At 42.5% G+C, this 18,074-nt stretch overlaps 1 protein-coding gene across 1 annotated transcript in view; it reads left to right on the forward strand.

Annotated features, from left to right (window-relative positions):
- LOC128691303 (lachesin) overlaps nt 1-18,074 on the forward strand; it is a 242,900-nt gene that overhangs the window by 51,039 nt on the left and 173,787 nt on the right. Inside the window, exon 5 of the mRNA XM_070091662.1 lies at nt 16,549-16,756. Within this exon, the coding sequence (XP_069947763.1) occupies nt 16,549-16,756 (208 nt within the window). The remainder of the gene's footprint in view (nt 1-16,548; nt 16,757-18,074) is intronic.

The following is an 18,074-nucleotide window of genomic DNA, read 5'->3' on the forward strand; positions in this document are numbered from 1 at the left end:
TGGGGCTGGGGTGGTAGCACTTGCAGACTCGATTGAGAAGGCCATTGGTGAAATGCCTATGATTTTAAACTGATGGAAGATAGAGGTATGGGTGTGTGTGGGAAACAAGCAGGTTGCAACACTTGGGTTGGAAACAGTAAATGTATAAAAGGCATTCAGCATGAAGTTATAAATAAAGACAATAGATCAGGTCAGCAAACAAAGGGGGACAGCAGAGGGCAGCAAGGGACTAGCTCCCTTAAGGTTTACTATACTAATAGCAGGAGTGTAAGAAATAAGATAGATGAGCTAAGATTAATTGCAAGTGCAGGAAACATAGATATTATTGCTATAACAGAGACCTGGCTCAATCTGAAAGATAGAGAGATGCCCTCTGAATGTCACATACAAGGCTATAAATTATTCCACACTGACAGGGTCAACAGGAAAGGTGGTGGAGTAGCGATGTATGTCAGAGACAATTTAAATTGTTGTGTTAGACAAGATATTAAATTAGAAGCGTCAGCCACTGAATCTGTTTGGTTACAGCTTCTCGAGGGCCGAGAAAAACTAATTTTGGGTGTGATTTACAGGGCCCCAAATCTTGATAGGGAGTGCAGTAAACTTCTTTGGGACGAAATTCGTAAGGCATCTACATACGAAAATGTTGTGCTAATGGGAGATTTCAACTATAGACAGATTGACTGGAGCAATTTGACAGGAAATTTAGAGTCAGGTGACTTTCTTGATACGATCCAGGATTGTTTTTTAAAACAGTTTGTGACAGAGCCAACTAGGGGAAATAACCTCCTTGACTTGGTTCTTGCCAGTAGGGAAACACTAATTAATAATCTTGAGGTTAATGATGAGCTTGGGGAAAGTGATCACAAATCACTCAGTTTTAATATATCATGGAATTCCCCTAATAATGGCAATCAAGTCTCCGTCCCTGACTTTCGCTTGGCTGATTTCATAGGACTGAAAAATTACTTATGTGGGCTGAACTGGAATGACCTGACTAAGGGTCAGGTAGGTGGTGATGGTTGCCGATATGATGCTTTCCAGGGCATAGTTCTAGCTGCTCAGTCAAATTATGTTCCAAATAGGGAAATCAGATCAAACAAAAATGATCCTAAATGGATGAACAATAGATTAAAATATCTGATTGGTCAAAAGAGAGGCATATATAGGCAAATCAAAAGAGGAGAGGGGCAATTGAGAAATCAATATATTCAGTTAAAGAGAGAAATAAAAAAGGGAATTAGAAAAGCAAAAAGAGATTATGAGGTTAAAGTTGCAAGAGAATCGAAGACTAACCCAAAAGGATTCTTTCAGGTATACAGAAGTAAGATCAGGGACAAGATAGGCCCACTCAAAAGTTCCTCGGGTCAGCTCACTGACAGTGATAAGGAAATGTGTAGAATTTTTAACACATACTTCCTCTCAGTTTTTACACAGGAGGATACCAGCGATATTCCAGTAATGATAAATTATGTAGAACAGGACGATAATAAACTGTGCACTATTAGGGTCACAAGTGACATGGTCCTTAGGCAAATAGATAAATTAAAACCTAACAAATCCCCAGGCCCTGATGAACTGTATGCAAGGGTTCTAAAGGAATGTAAAGAGGAGCTTAGCACACCTTTGGCTAATCTTTTCAACATATCACTACAAACTGGCATGGTGCCAGATAAGTGGAAAATGGCAAATGTGATACCTATTTTCAAAACAGGTGACAGGTCCTTAGCTTCGAACTATAGACCAATAAGCCTAACCTCCATAGTGGGAAAATTTATGGAATCAATAATTGCCGAGGCAGTTCGTAGCCACCTTGAAAAGCATAAATTAATCAAGGAATCTCAGCATGGTTTTACAAAGGGGCGTTCCTGCCTTACGAATTTATTAACTTTTTTCACTAAGGTATTTGAGGAGGTAGATCATGGTAATGAATATGATATTGTGTATATGGACTTCAGTAAGGCTTTTGACAGGGTCCCACATCAGAGACTATTGAGGAAAATTAAAGCACATGGAATAGGAGGAGAAATTTTTTCCTGGATAGAGGCATGGTTGACAAATAGGCAGCAGAGAGTTTGCATAAATGGGGAGAAATCAGAGTGGGGAAGTGTCACGAGCGGTGTTCCACAGGGGTCAGTGTTGGGCCCCCTGCTGTTCACAATCTACATAAACGACATAGATGAGGGCATAAAGAGCGACATCGGCAAGTTTGCCGATGACACCAAAATAGGCCGTCGAATTCATTCTGACGAGGACATTCGAGCACTCCAGGAAGATTTGAATAGACTGATGCAGTGGTCGGAGAAGTGGCAGATGCAGTTTAATATAGACAAATGCAAAGTTCTAAATGTTGGACAGGACAATAACCATGCCACATATAAACTAAATAATGTAGATCTTAATATTACGGATTGCGAAAAAGATTTAGGAGTTCTGGTTAGCAGTAATCTGAAACCAAGACAACAGTGCATAAGTGTTCGCAATAAAGCTAATAGAATCCTTGGCTTCATATCAAGAAGCATAAATAATAGGAGTCCTCAGGTTGTTCTTCAACTCTATACATCCTTGGTTAGGCCTCATTTAGATTATGCTGCACAGTTTTGGTCACCTTATTACAGAATGGATATAAATTCTCTGGAAAATGTACAAAGGAGGATGACAAAGTTGATCCCATGTATCAGAAACCTTCCCTATGAGGATAGACTAAGGGCCCTGAATCTGCAATCTCTAGAAAGACGTAGAATTAGGGGGGATATGATTGAGGTGTATAAATGGAAGACAGGAATAAATAAAGGGGATGTAAATAGTGTGCTGAAAATATCTAGCCTAGACAGGACTCGCAGCAATGGTTTTAAGTTGGAAAAATTCAGATTCAGGAAGGATATAGGAAAGTACTGGTTTGGTAATAGAGTTGTGGATGAGTGGAACAAACTCCCAAGTACCGTTATAGAGGCCAGAACGTTGTGTAGCTTTAAAAATAGGTTGGATAAATACATGAGTGGATGTGGGTGGGTGTGAGTTAGACCTGATAGCTTTTGCTACCAGGTCGGTTGCCGTGTTCCTCCCTTAAGTCAATGTGACCTGACCTGACTAGGTTGGGTGCATTGGCTTAAGCCGGTAGGAGACTTGGACCTGCCTCGCATGGGCCAGTAGGCCTTCTGCAGTGTTCCTTCGTTCTTATGTTCTTATGTTCAATAAAGGTATGTAATGTTCATTTATGAAAATTAGTGCTTTATATTTCTTTCTCATCGTTTTGTGCATGTAAAACTAAAGTTAATCTTTAAAAATGTATCTTTTCTTAATATTTTTGGGTGTATGGAACAGATTAATTGGATTTACATTAATTCTTATGTGAAATATTATTTCGGTTTTCGGCCTTTTTGGATTTAGGCCGACCTTCTGGAACAGATTATGGCCGATAACCGAGGGTCCACTGTACTTTTGACAACACTGCTACACTTCAGACTTATTTATAATCATCCCATTCAGCCTTCCATGAAGACACTTATCAGATTCAAACCCATCCTTACACGAAATACACATTATTCACCATTAACTGCTTCACAAAGACACATATATAATCATCACATTTCATTTCACGACTTTGAAAATCATTACTTAGCTACTTCTTTACCCAGAAAAATCATTACATATTTTCATTACCCATGAAATTATTTAAATATTAAAAGATTTTTTTCTTTATGCTTTCTTCTAACACCACATTTTGATGTAGAGGAAGTCACACTATTTCTAACTATACTACTGGGAGAAAAAATGTTAATGCTGGGAGTTATGGACATAAGCGGAATTTTGAAGTACAGTGGAACCCCCAGATTTTGTACACACTGGATATCGGACGTTTCGGATTTAGAACACTTTTGGCGGGAAATTTTTGCTCCGGATTTTGTGCTTTGTCCCGGGAATCGTATGTATCAGACACGTTTGCCCGCCGGGACACCACCTCAGTCTGGCTTTGTCACTGGTTGAGTGAATATTCATCTGAAACATTTCACAATTTTTGTGCTTGTTTATTGATTGTGACTGAAATAAGCTCCCATTGGCCCAAAGAAAGTTCCAAGTTCCAGCCCTTTGGTAAGGAAAGTGAGAAACATGACAGAACTGAAGAAAGAGATTGTATAAAAATACGAAAGTGATGTACGTTTAGTCGAGTTTGCAAGGATGTATGGGAAGTCGAAATCAACAATCTGTTCCATCCTGGCAAAGAAAGTAGAAATCAAGGAAGCTAAAGTTGCAAAAAGGGGAATATGCTAACGAAACAGAGATCACAAAGAACCGAAGATGTGGAGAAGTTGTTGTTGGTAGTATGGATCAACGAAAAACAGTTAGCAGGAGATCCTTTGTGAAAAGGTAAGGCAGTTGCATACGGATCTCGTAATGAAAATGCTGTTGTTAGTAAATTTAAGGCCAGCAGAGGCTGGTTCGACAGATTCAAGAAGCGTAATGGCATACACAGTGTTGTAAGGCATGGTGAGAGTGCAAGTTCAGACAAACGTGGGGTCAAAGAGTTCGTTGATGAATTCAAGGAGTATGTAGAGGCTGAAGAACTACTCCCCCAACAAGTGTTCAGTTGTCACGAAATAGGCCTCTTTTGGAAGAAAATGCCAAAGAGGACCTACATTATGCAGGAGGAAAAGACACTGCCATGACTCAAACCTATGAAGGATAGACTAACTCTTTTGTTTTGTGGTAATGCTAGTGGGGATTTCAAAGTAAAGCCTTTACTGGTGTATCACTCTGAAAATCCCTGACAGGGAGTGACTTCCAGGACTTTAAACTCTGCTTGGAGAAAATTGTGGCCAGAATGTGTCCTCGACAAGGATTTTGAAGGGTTTGAGGCTGACCCTGACGATCCTACGCCTGTTGTAGGATCTATTGTGTCCTCGGAGATGTGGAAGAGTTGGTGGAGGACCACAGGGAAAAGCTAACCACTGAAGAGCTGCAAGACCTTCAACTGGAATAGCAACAGACCACAGCTGAGAAAATTGCTTCAGAGGAGGAGGAGGAGGAGGAAGAGAGAGGGGAGAAGGTGCATTCTTCAGTGATTAAGGACATTTGTGCCAAGTGGAATGAGGTACAAACTTTTGCTGAAAAATATCACCCTGACCAAGCTACTACAAGCCGTATTCGCAACATGTTCAGTGACAATACCTTGTCACAGTTTAGGCAAATTTTAAGGAGATGCCAGAAACAGAGCTCTCTGGACAGAGTTTTAGTGCAACAGAGGTCCAGTGCCAGTAAAAGACAAAGAAGGGAAGTAAATCCAGAGAGGGCTTTGATACCTGAATTCGTTATGGAGGGGGATTCCCCTGCAAAACTACCTCAATTCTCTCTCCCCTCCTCTCCATCTTCAATAAGCCAACAAGAGTCTTCAATATAGGTATGTAATGTTCATTTACCATTAAAATTAGTGCTTTATATTTATTTCTCATTGTTTTCTGTGTGTAAAACTATAGTTATTCTCTAAAAAATGAATAGTTTGTGAATATTTTTGGGCGACTGGAACGGGTTAATTGGATTTACATTATTTCTTATGGGAAATATTACCTCGATTTTCGTATGTTTCGGATTTAGAAAAACCTTCTGTAACGATATATATATATATATATATATATATATATATATATATATATATATATATATATATATATATATATATATATATATATATATATATATATATATATATATATATATATTACAGAAGGTATATGTATGCAAAACAACCACTCTGAAAGAATAGAGAAATTCCAAGCGCTTTCGTGACTACTCACATTATCAAGGAACTATGAAAGTAAAGCATCCAAGGAAGCTATATAAGGGGTCTGGCCAGCACCTCACTATCAGATCCCACAACGGTTAAACACCTGACGCGCGCCGACCCAACTTGGATAGGTCCTTTGCACAACTCACCCCACAAACTATTCTACCCAAGAAAATTTAAAAATTATTTGTCCAGTGTATTATTAAATTCTTCCCAAATTCTATTAATTATAAATGGATCTAATTTATATAAACCAAAGGAACTATTCATATTATTGTCAAAACTGCTTTTTATGAAACAAGATTCAATTATATTCCTGTCGACCATGGACTTGTCCATATATATGTATATATATATATATATATATATATATATATATATATATATATATATATATATATATATATATATATATATATATATATATATATTATATATATATATATATATATATATATATATATATATATATATATATATATATATATATATATATATATATATATATATATATATATATATATATATATGCAAAACAACCACTCTGAAAGAATAGAGAAATTCCAAGCGCTTTCGTGACTACTCACATTATTGATAATGTGAGTAGTCACGAAAGCGCTTGGAATTTCTCTATTCTTTCAGAGTGGTTGTTTTGCATATTTTGAAATCACCTGTTTACTGTGATCTTATTGCATATATATATATATATATATATATATATATATATATATATATATATATATATATATATATATATATATATATATATATATATATATATATATATATATATATATATATATATATATATATATATATATATATATATATATATATATATATATATATATATATATATATATATATATATATATATATATATATATATATATATATAATGGTTTTTCAAACCATTCATCACGTGCCACACACGGCACACATATATGTATATATATATATATATATATATATATATATATATATATATATATATATATATATATATATATATATATATATATATATATATATATATATGTCGTGCCGAATAGGCAGAACTTGTGATCTTGGCTTAAATAGCAACGTTCATCTTGCCATATAGGACAAGTGAAAATTTGTGTATGCAATAATTTCGCCAAAATTATTCTGAACCTAACGAAAAAAATGTATTTCACTGTGTTTGTTTAGTATTAAATTATTGTAAACAAATTTAAAATATAATTAGTTGGGTTAGGCTAAAATAAATTGTTCTTGTTATAATAAGGTTAGGTAAGTTTTCTAAGTTCCTTTTGGTTCAAAATTAATTTTTTTTACATCAACATTAATGAAAAATATATATCTTTAAACGTATAAGAGAAAACTGTAAAGAAGGAAAATAGTTTTGATCATGGAAGATGAAGGAGTTTTCGATTGTGGTCGAAGTTGGTCTCGACTGTGGTAGTGGAAGGTGGTCTCGACTGTGGTAGAGGAAGGTGGTCTCGTCTGTGGTAATGGATGGTGGTCTCATCTGTGGTAGTGGAAGGTGGTCTCTTTGTGGTAGTGGAAGGTGGTCTCGACTGTGGTAGTGGAAGGTGGTCTCGTCTATGGTAGTGGAAGGTGGTCTCGTCTGTGGTAGTGGAAGGTGGTCTCGTCTGTGGTAGTGGAAGGTGGTCTCGTCTGTGGTAGTGGAAGGTGGTCTCGACTGAGGTAGCGAAGGTGGTCTCGTCTATGGTAATGGAAGGTGATCTCGTCTATGGTAGTGGAAGGTGGTCTCGTCTGCGGTAATGGAAGGTGGTCTCGTCTGTGGTAGTGGAAGGTGGTCTCGTCTGTGGTAGTGGAAGGTGGTCTCGTCTGTCTTAACGGGAGGTGGTCTCGTCTGTGGTAGTGGAAGGTGATCTCGTCTGTGATAGTGGAAGGTGGTCTCGTCTGTGGTAGTGGAAGGTGGTCTCGTCTGTCTTAACGGGAGGTGGTCTCGTCTGTGGTAGTGGAAGGTGATCTCGAAGTGTGGTCTCGTCTGTGGTATGGAAGGTAACGGGAGGTGGTCTCGTCTGTGGTAGTGGAAGGTGATCTCGTCTGTGATGTGGAAGGTAGTGGAAGGTGGTCTCGTCTGTCTTAACGGGAGGTGGTCTCGTCTGTGGTAGTGGAAGGTGATCTCGTCTGTGATAGTGGAAGGTGGTCTCGTCTGTCTTAACGGGAGGTGGTCTCGTCTGTGGTAGTGGAAGGTGATCTCGTCTGTGATAGTGGAAGGTGGTCTCATTTGTGGTAGGGGAATGTGGTCTCGTCTGTGGTAGTGGAAGGTGGTCTCGACTGTGGTAGGGGAAGCTGGTCTCGTCTGTGGTAGGGGAAGGTGGTATCGTCTGTGGTAGTGGAAGGTGGTCTCGTCTGTGGAAGTGGGAGGTGATCTCGACTGTGGTAGGGGAAGGTGGTCTCGTCTGTGGTAGGGGAAGGTGGTATCGTCTGTGGTAGTGGAAGGTGGTCTCGTCTGTGGAAGTGGGAGGTGATCTCGACTGTGGTAGGGGAAGGTGGTCTCGTTTGTGGTAGGGGAATGTGGTCTCGACTGTGGTAGGGGAAGGTGGTCTCGACCGTGGTAGGGGAAGGTGATCTCGTTTGTGGTAGTGGGAGGTGGTCCTGACTGTGGTAGTGGAAGGTGGTCTGGACTGTGGTAGGAGAAGGTGGTCTCGTCTGTGGAAGGGGAAGGTGGTCTCGTCTGTGGTAGTGGAAGGTGGTCTCGTCTGTGTAGGGGAAGGTGGTCTCGACTGTGGTAGAGGAAGATGATCTCGTCTGTTTAAGGGAAATGTGGTCTCGTCTGTGGTAGGGGAATGTGGTCTCGACTGTGGTAAGGGAAAGTGGCCACGACTCTGGTAGGGGAAGATGGTCTCGATTGTGGTAGGGGAAGGTGGTCTCGACTGTGGTAGGGGAAGGTGGAAGAAGTGAAGGGTGGGGAATAGCGAGGGGAGTAGTGCGCCTCTGAAATCCATAGGGAAATTCACCCACGCTTTTTATGGCCGAGCATTAACGTTTTACTGACGTGGGAGCAAGACGAGAGAGAGGCCTTGAAGCATGGTGTGAGAGACGTGGTTGTGGGAGACGTGGTTGTGAGAGACGTTGTTGTAGGAGACGTGGTTGTGGGAGACGTGGTTGTGGGAGGCGTGGTTGTGGGAGACGTGGTTGTGGCAGACGTGGTTGTAGGGGACGTGGTTGTAGGAGACGTGGTTGTGAGAGACGTGGTTGTGGGAGATGTGGGTGTGGGAGACGTGGATGTGGGAAACGTGGTTGTGGGAGACGTGGTTGTAGGAGACGTGGTTATGGGAGACGTGGATGTGGGAGATGTGGTTGTGGGAGACGTGGTTGTGGGAAACGTGGTTGTAGGATACGTGGTTGTGGGAGACGTGGTTGTGGGAGACGTTGTTGTAAGACACGTGGTTGTGGGAGACGTGGTTGTGGGAGAAGTGGGTATGGGAGACGTAGGTGTGGGAGACGTGGATGTGGGAGACGTGGTTGTGGGCGATGTGGTTGTGGGAGACGTGGTTGTGGGAGACGTGGTTGTGGGAGACGTGGTTGCAGGAGACATAGTTGTGGGAGACGTGGGTATGGGAGACGTGGGTGTGGGAGACGTGGGTGTGGGAGACGTGATTGTGGGAGACCTGGCTGTGGGAGACGTGGTTGTGGGAGACGTGGTTGCAGGAGACGTGTTTGTGGGAGACGTGGTTGTGAGAGATCTGGGTATGGGAGACTTGGGTATGGGAGACGTGGGTATCGGAGACGTGGGTATGGGAGACGTGGGTATGGGAGACTTGGGTATGGGAGACGTGGGTATGGGAGACGTGGGTATGGGAGACGTGGGTATGGGAGACTTGGGTATGGGAGACGTGGGTATGGGAGACGTGGGTGTCGGAGACGTGGGTATGGGAGACGTGGGAGAACGTGGGTATGGGAGACTTGGGTATGGTGACGTGGGAGACGTGGGTATGTGGGAGACGTGGGTATGGGAGACGTGGGTATGTGGTTGGGTGGGAGACGTGGGTATGGAGACGTGGGAGACGTGGGTATGGGAGACGTGGGTATGTGAGACGTGGGTATGGGAGACGTGGGTCTGGGAGACGTGGGTATGGGAGACGTGGGTGTCGGAGACGTGGGTTGCAGGAGACGTGTTTGTGGGAGACGTGGGTATGGGAGACGTGGGTGTCGGAGACGTGGGTATGGGAGACGTGGGTGTCGGAGACGTGGGTATGGGAGACGTGGGTGTGGCTGCTCCAACAAGCAGAGTAGATAATAAAAAGAGGGAAGAATAATGGAGGTGTGGTTGGCTTAGGGAAAGTTTAAGGAACAAAAAGGAACAATACCGTGAGTGGAACAACACACAAATAACCCAGACGTAGAAGACTGAAACTTATGACTCTGTTTCGGTCCATTTAGTAGTCACACGGGGAGTTGGTAGGTGTTTGGTCCCTCAGCCTTGATGAATGTAAAGCTTGAGAAACCAGGGGAAAGGTGCAGTAGTTGCAGACATCGTCATATGTGAACGGGACCCACTAGTAGAGGTAGATCATGTCCTAAGGTTGAGCGAAAGGTTTACAATAGAGTTGTGGAACAAAGCTGAGCTGCAAATATTTCTACTAGTGGGTGCCGCTCACTTGTGATGATGTCTTCAGTTGCTGCATCTCAGTGTTTTAAATCACTGTAGTTACAAGGTAATCTTTAAGGACAGACTCATCAATAAAATTTGAAGTATAATTTCAAGGCGCCATACACAAGCATCCACGCGCGCCTGTGCAGTGGAGACAAACTCGATACACAGCTTCAAGAATATGTATAATAGGGCCCGAGAGACCAGAAGTCAGTAATACCGATTAAAATAGTTCAGGTGGGGACAGGAGCTGAGTATCAACCCCAATAAATAAAACTCGGTGAGTACAGCTTGGTAAATACACAAACACACTCTCTCTGTCTCTGTCACTCTCTCTTTCTCTCTCTCTCTCTCTCTCTCTCTCTCTCTCTCTCTCTCTCTCTCTCTCTCTCTCTCTCTCTCTCTCTCTCTCTCTCTCTCTCTCTCTCTCTCTCTCTCTCTCTCTCCAACACTAACATAACACAGGGTTCAGAATCAGACAAGGGAAGGTTGTGAATAACATGTCATGTGTTCCAAGTTTTTGGTTGAAAAATGAACCTCTGCGACTTAGCTGTCAGAACAGGTTAATTACCAGGATTAATTTGCTAATTTATGCTCACATCTGTCTTACTTTTACTGCACAAATTGCCTTATTTGTGATATATCACTAGTGCGTCATGTGTTTTCGCTCACCATGACGCAGCCATAACAACTTGGGTTCGAGCCCTTGGCTAGTCGCAGTGTTGTTATTGATCAATACCACTCGTTCGTAGTTACATTAATTTAAAATACTGCTTGTTGAGGCTAGCACACCAAACAGGGAGTAGAATGAAATTAGCTCAGAGGTACCCACACCACCGTATATAATCGGACCAAGGGTTACATACCTATCTTGGCTGGGTGCTTGGTTCTTGTAGGATTGCGTGGGCCTGGGGGTTAGAGCGTCATGTGTTTTAGCTCACCATGAGGCGGGCCAAAGCAGCATGGGTTCGAGTCCTTGGCTAGTCGTAGTGTTGTTATTGATCAATATCACTCGTTCATGGTTACAATAATATATATATATATATATATATATATATATATATATATATATATATATATATATATATATTATATTATATGCAAACAATCCCAGACGGGCGATCTTAACTATGCAAGATAAGCCATGAAGGAGGGAATCTTTAGCTCAAGTACTTTCACATTTCTCTGTGCATCATTAGGAGCTGTGCAATGTTGCAAGAGAGCAACCAAAGCAGGGAGAGAGTTCTCAGAGTAGCATAGTGTGGATGTGTCACCATCCACGGTTACTCTTAGACAGTCTAAGGGTAACCTGATCCTCGTTCGCTCGTATTCTCATTAACTTCACATCGTCTGCGAACAGGAACATCTCTGAATGTATCCCTTTGCCATGTCATTCACATACACAAAAAAGAGCACCGGACCTAAGACTGACCCTCCTGGAACCCCCACTCGACACATGCACCCACTCTGACACCTCGTCTCGTACCAACACACTTTGCTTCCTTCCTGTCAGGTGTTCCCTGATCCATTGCAGTAATTTCCCTCCTATTCCTGCCTGCTTTTTTTTTTAGATTTTTAGCCAGTCTCTTGAGTGATACTGCGTCAGAGGCCTTCTTACAGTCCAAGAAGATGAAATCTATCAATCCCTCTCTCTCCTGTCTCACTTCTGTTACCCTGTCGTAGAACAACAGGTTTGTAACGCAGGATTTCCTTTCCCTAGAACAGTGTTGGTTGTCTTGTATGAGCCCGGTCCTTTCTAGGTGCTACACCACTCTTCTCCTAATAATCTTCATAACTTCACGTACAGTACAAGTCAACGACACTGGTGTGTAAGTTATCGCAGCCTGTCTGTCTGCTTTCTTAAAAATCGGGATTACACCACCTCGGCTTGCTCTAAACCTCTCTGTCTCCACTGTGAATACCTTCCTGAATCGTGAACTGAGCTCTTCACATACTTCTTGGTCGTTCCCTGTGAGCTCCACTGCTTCCTTCCTTCCCCAGCCTGATTGCCTGATCCTCGACTGTTGTTTTCCTCCTGATATGGCTGTCTAACAACTTTGGGTCAGATTTGGCTTTTGATGCTATGTCATTCTCGTATTGACGCTGGGCTTCTCTCCTTATCTATGCATATTCATTTCTGGCTTTTCGGCTTAACTCTCTGTTTTCCTGGGTCCTTTGCCTTCTATACATTTTCCATACTCTAGCACACTTGGCTTTGGCCTCTCCACACCTCCGGGTAAAGCATGGGCTCACTCTGGTCTTCCTGTTGTTTCTGTTGCCCCTTGGTACAAACTTCTCCAGTGCCTCCCATCACTTTGTGGTCACGTGTCCCATCGTTTCATTTAATATATTTTGCTCTAGTTTACTTACCAACTGCACCTCATGTAGGAATTGCCTCATATCTGTGTAGTCCCCTTTTTGAAAGTCTGGCTTCTCCCGTCTTTTTCATACTGTTTCACTCTTCATTGTTAATTTTACTATGTATTCAAAACTCATGACTACATGATCGCTAGCGCCTATGGGCCTTTCTTGTGTAATATCCCTATGTCTGAACTGTTTAAGGTGAATTCGGGGCCCAGCCTTGCTGGTTCGTCTCCTCTCAGGATGTGTCCCTAACATGTTAGTACAGGAAGTTTTCCACTACAGCCTCCAGCCTCTTGGCTCTCCACATCTCTGGTCCCCCATGTGGCTCCAGATTTTCCATCAGTCTCCTTATGGTTAACATCGCCCATGATGAGTAACTTTGCCCTACTCATGTGGGCCCTTCTGGCAACTTCGGCTAGTGTGTCCACCATCACTCTGTTGCTCTCTTCGTGTTCTTGTCTTGGCCTTCTGCTGTTTGGTGGTGGGTTGTACATCACTGCTATCATCACTTTTGAGCCCCCAGTTTAAAGTATTCCTACTATGTAGTCATCCACTACTCATCTGACTAATCCTCCCATCTCAAAACTCCATTGTTTTTTGATGAGCTGTGGAACTCTTACCCCTCTGTTTCCTCCGTCTTTCCTCAGTATCTGATATCAGATGGGAAGTCAGCATCTGTTATATAACAGATGCTGTTATGGGTTATAATTATCACCCCATGAGCTTAATCTCTGTGAATGTTATGATGTCCAGGGATGCCTCAGTGATTCCTGCCACTCCCCATTCTTATTTAAAATTTTATCTGTGTTGGTGTTCTATATCTTCAGTCTCCCTTCTAGAACTGTATTCTCGGGGGGAGGGTGGAAAACGTTGGTGCAGGCTGTTGGTGTGATAGGCAGGTCTGGATATTATGGGAGGCTGCTGTGGTGGTATTACTGCTGGAGGGAGACGACTGTGGGTGTGGAGTGTGGCTCAGTTCTGGTTATTGTGTTTTGTTGGTGTAGGATGCTAGGGATTGGTGGTATGCTGTGGGTGGTTCCGTGGGAGGTCGTATTTGCTCTTCACCCCGAGCCTGCACTTCCATCTGTCGGTACCTGGCCTGTCCCCCCTTCCTTCCTCTGGTGCCTTCTTACTATTTCTCTCAGCTGTTCTTTTTTTTGTGCTCTGTCATAGTTGAGGTACACTCGCTAGTGTTTTTGGGGACCGTTTAACATTGGTTTCCACTGCAGGATCTTGTTTCATGCTATTTCTTTTTGTGTGTGTGTGTATGTGTGTGTGTGTGTGTGTGTGTGTGTGTGTGTGTGTGTGTGTGTGTGTGTGTGTGTGTGTGTGTGTGTGTGTGTGTGTGTGTGTGTGTGTGTGTGTGTGTGTGTGTGTGTGTGTGTGTTTTGCTCCAAACTGGTGCTACATACTCGAGGACTGGTCTTGCACAAGTGACGTACATCTTTTAGAACAATTCCCAGTATGTGTGTCTGAATGCAGCTTTCCATGTTCCAGTCTTGTACTTGTCGCTGATTTTTACCCTGATATATGATACGATACTCGGGAGAGAGGTTAGGAGTAATATCTCGATACCTGTACCTACTTCCCTATCAGGTGGAATGGTGTCTTCGGTCTCCTCTCCCCATCTTCATCACTTTAAAATTATTGCAATTAAACTTTATTAACCACTTGTTGGATCATTCCAATCACATCCTCGTCAGCTTTGGATCGTATACAGATGAATCAGTTCCTATGATATGATCCACCAGGAGCCCTGGTCACAGACCGGGCCGCGGGGGCGTTGACCCCCGGAACTCTCTCCAGGTAAACTCCAGGTAATATCAGAAATAGTATGATACCCAGGAATGTTTATTATGGAATACTACTGCGACTTCTCAATGTCTTAGAAGACTCCATCCCTCTCTGTCTTTCTTTCTCTCTCTCTCTTCTCCTCTCTCTCTCTCTCTCTCTCTCTCTCTCTCTCTCTCTCTCTCTCTCTCTCTCTCTCTCTCTCTCTCTCTCTCTCTCTCTCTCTTGCGTCTTTTCAATCAACTTGCCTTTTAAATACATATCTGAAATTGCATTTTTCTCTTTCTGTTTAAATCTACAGGAGCATAATTAAAATCGTGACTTCCCGTCTTATGTTCTGCGTATAACTTATCATATATTGTTTGAAGGTTCCCAGTAGTTGCAGCACTTGCTACCTCCTCTAGTATCCATTTCTTTCTAGTAACCTTAGGGCATCATTGCTCTCTTATATAATTATTTATTTGGCTATCATGTCTCTATTCCTTTAATCAGACATTGAGGATAAGTCTAATATTCCTTCATACTTCCGAATATTCCCTCATACTTTCTTCCTAGCTCTGGAATTTAGGAAAAATGAATAGTGAATGGAGGATCGAGCCTCAACTCTAGCTTACGCTGAATAACTCTTAAAGGTTTGGCGCTTCATATGAATATGATAATCTGGAAGATATTCTATACCTCTCTGAACCTTCACCAGCTTGTCCGTGTTTTTTAGGAACCGATATCATCTCAGAGGCGCAGACACTTCCCTATAGCTTCTCAAACAAATTTTGGTTGTGAACAATTAGTGTTTTTTTTTTTTTTTACTATTTCGCCCATCCATATATGTAAAAGTTATTTTAAAGGTAGCCAGTGACGCTTATTGATGTCTTACACTTTCAGTGTGATCTTCCTGTCGCAGTCTTGTTTCTCTTTATCCGAAGGTTCAATGTTTATTCAGGCAATTCATGCCTCATATAGTCTGTATTCTTATTCTTCCATTTCCATTATGAGGCACTCTCCTTTTGTGTATGTGTGTGTGTGTGTGTGTGTGTGTGTGTGTGTGTGTGTGTGTGTGTGTGTGTGTGTGTGTGTGTGTGTGTGTGTGTGTGTGTTTACTTACCTTTTGTGGCTTCAAAGGCCGAGTCTTGGCTCCTGGTCCTTCCTCTTACACTGGCCGAAACAGGGTTAACTCCTGGCTTCTTAGGCTCTATCATGTCTAATATTAGAGCTGTGGATAGATCCTACTTCTACTACTTCGTTGTCTAGTTCATTCCACCTCCTGATTACTCTGAGGCTGAAAATTTTCTTCCTAGCTTCCCTATAACCGATTTGTATTTTTAACTTCTATCAAGCCCTCGTGTACCTGTTTATTCCTCTCTAACATCCAGTACGTTTTTACCTTTCAATACCTCTTAGTATTTTGTACGTCGTTATCACGTCTTTCCTGGTCCTTCTGTCCATTATTACCAACAGGCTGAGCTCTTTTAGCCTCTCCTTATAACTCATATGCAAACCTCTGTACATTTTCTAGTTTCTTGACATGCTTAATCAGGTGTGGGTTTAATGCTAGTGTTGTACATTTTAAGACAGACCCGCCATATATCATGTATATTGTCGTGAATGATTATTTAGATTCCTAGGGGCTAATCTTAAATTTTCCTAAGATGCATGTGCGGCAGAGCATATTCGGTCGATATGTGCCTTAGGCAATAAGCTCGGTACTATGCTCACCTTGAAGTCCTACTGCTTAAGTAAGGTTTGCAGCCTTTCTGATACCCCCTCCCCCCACGTGTCAGCTATATAGCTAGCTTATCACGTATCCACCACATATCTAGCCTTCCCCACATCCCACATATGACTTACCTTACCCACGTCTAGTCTCACGTGTCTAGCTTCTCTAGTATTTACCCACACCCATGTTAAGCCTCACCCGTGTCCCCACATGGTTAATCTTTCCAGTCTCACATGTCTAGCCTCACCCGTGTCCTCCACATGCCTCTCATCTCCAACATCTCCGCCACAGATCGCGTGGATGAAGGCGGACACACAGACGCTCCTGAGCATCTCCAACACAATGATCTCCCGCAACTACCGCATCCGCGTCTCCCACAGCGACAACAGCACGTGGTTCCTGCACCTGGACGCTGTCAGCCTAGCTGACCGTGGCTACTATCTCTGTCAGATCAACACAGTGCCCCCAATCTCCAGGCAGGGCTACCTCGAAGTTGTCGGTGAGTCTTGAAAGGACAAGATGGACTGAATTATGATTATGTTAATATGTTTCATTCAGAGCAAGGTGAGGTGGAGGCTCCATCCTTCGTCTTGGTTTAATAAGACACGTGAGCCAACACCAGGACATATTTATGATCACTTCTTCGATGTGATCAAGGTCCCAGGACCGGAACGTTTTCTAATAAATATGTCCTAGTGTTTGTCCCACTTGTCTTTTTTAGACCAATTTGTCAGTATCAGTTACCAAGGTTTACACCATCCTCCGTCTTGACCAACTGGGCTGATGGTAGCTGCTGGAGAGAAGGGTAGGTCGAAGGGCCGTTGAATAGGGAAATACTCGGGTAGACTACTGTAAGGACGGCGAGGAATTGGGATGATTTTGATTCTGTCACACGTCAACACTCGTATTAATGCTTATGTTAAGTTTCCCTGTTGTTAAAGCCTCCTGTGTTAAAACGACGGGAAAGTAGCATTATAAGTAGGAAGAGGTATAGCAAGAGAAGGGTAATGAGATTTTGTTACATCGAAATAAACAGGTAGCTTCTCTAACAGTTTACGGTGACAGGTGTATGGTGTTTAAGTAAGACACGGCGGTTAACACGAAAAGAGGAGATAGATAGAAGCCAAAGGAAGATGAGAAAAAAATGTAGCAAAGAACCCTAGCAGCAGAGGGGATATCGCTCAATCTGATGACATCCTGTCTCAAGGCTGAGGGGAAAGTAGAACCTTTGGCGGCTTTATAGACCCGCTGACGAACCTCGACACACGAGGAACCCGTGGATCACTGAGACCCCATTGGCTTGCAGTAGCTTTAAAGAAAGGTAAACAATGGCATAACCCAAAAAAGTTTTAATTCAAAGACATTATGCCTGGAGTTTACCTGGAGAGAGTTTCGGGGGTCAACGCCCCCGCGGCCCGGTCTGTGACCAGGCCTGCAGGGAGAATCTTAATATTAGAAAGTTTCCTCTGTCGTGGGACCTTATAAAGTACCTTGACAAAGGTACTTATTAAAACCTCATTTTAATGTCCCAGAATGAGGGTTCTTTCCCTATAGTGTCTCAAGTACCAGGTTCTAAAAACAATAAAATATTTATACAGTAAAGGAACATTTCTTGATTACATAGTTGCCAATAGTAAGAAGTTTTGGAGGTTTTTAAACATTTTTTTCCGTCACTTATGATGATGTGACCCAGGGATGTGACGTGTGTGATACTTGTGCCAGAATGGTGAGTGTGCGCTTCCCGGGACATTCCACTTGATTCGAGCCCCCTCCAAGGAATGCTACTACCACTGTACTGTTGAACCGTGCTGAACATA

The sequence above is a fragment of the Cherax quadricarinatus genome, chromosome 36, assembly GCF_038502225.1.
Source record: "Cherax quadricarinatus isolate ZL_2023a chromosome 36, ASM3850222v1, whole genome shotgun sequence".
Lineage (NCBI taxonomy): Eukaryota > Metazoa > Arthropoda > Malacostraca > Decapoda > Parastacidae > Cherax > Cherax quadricarinatus.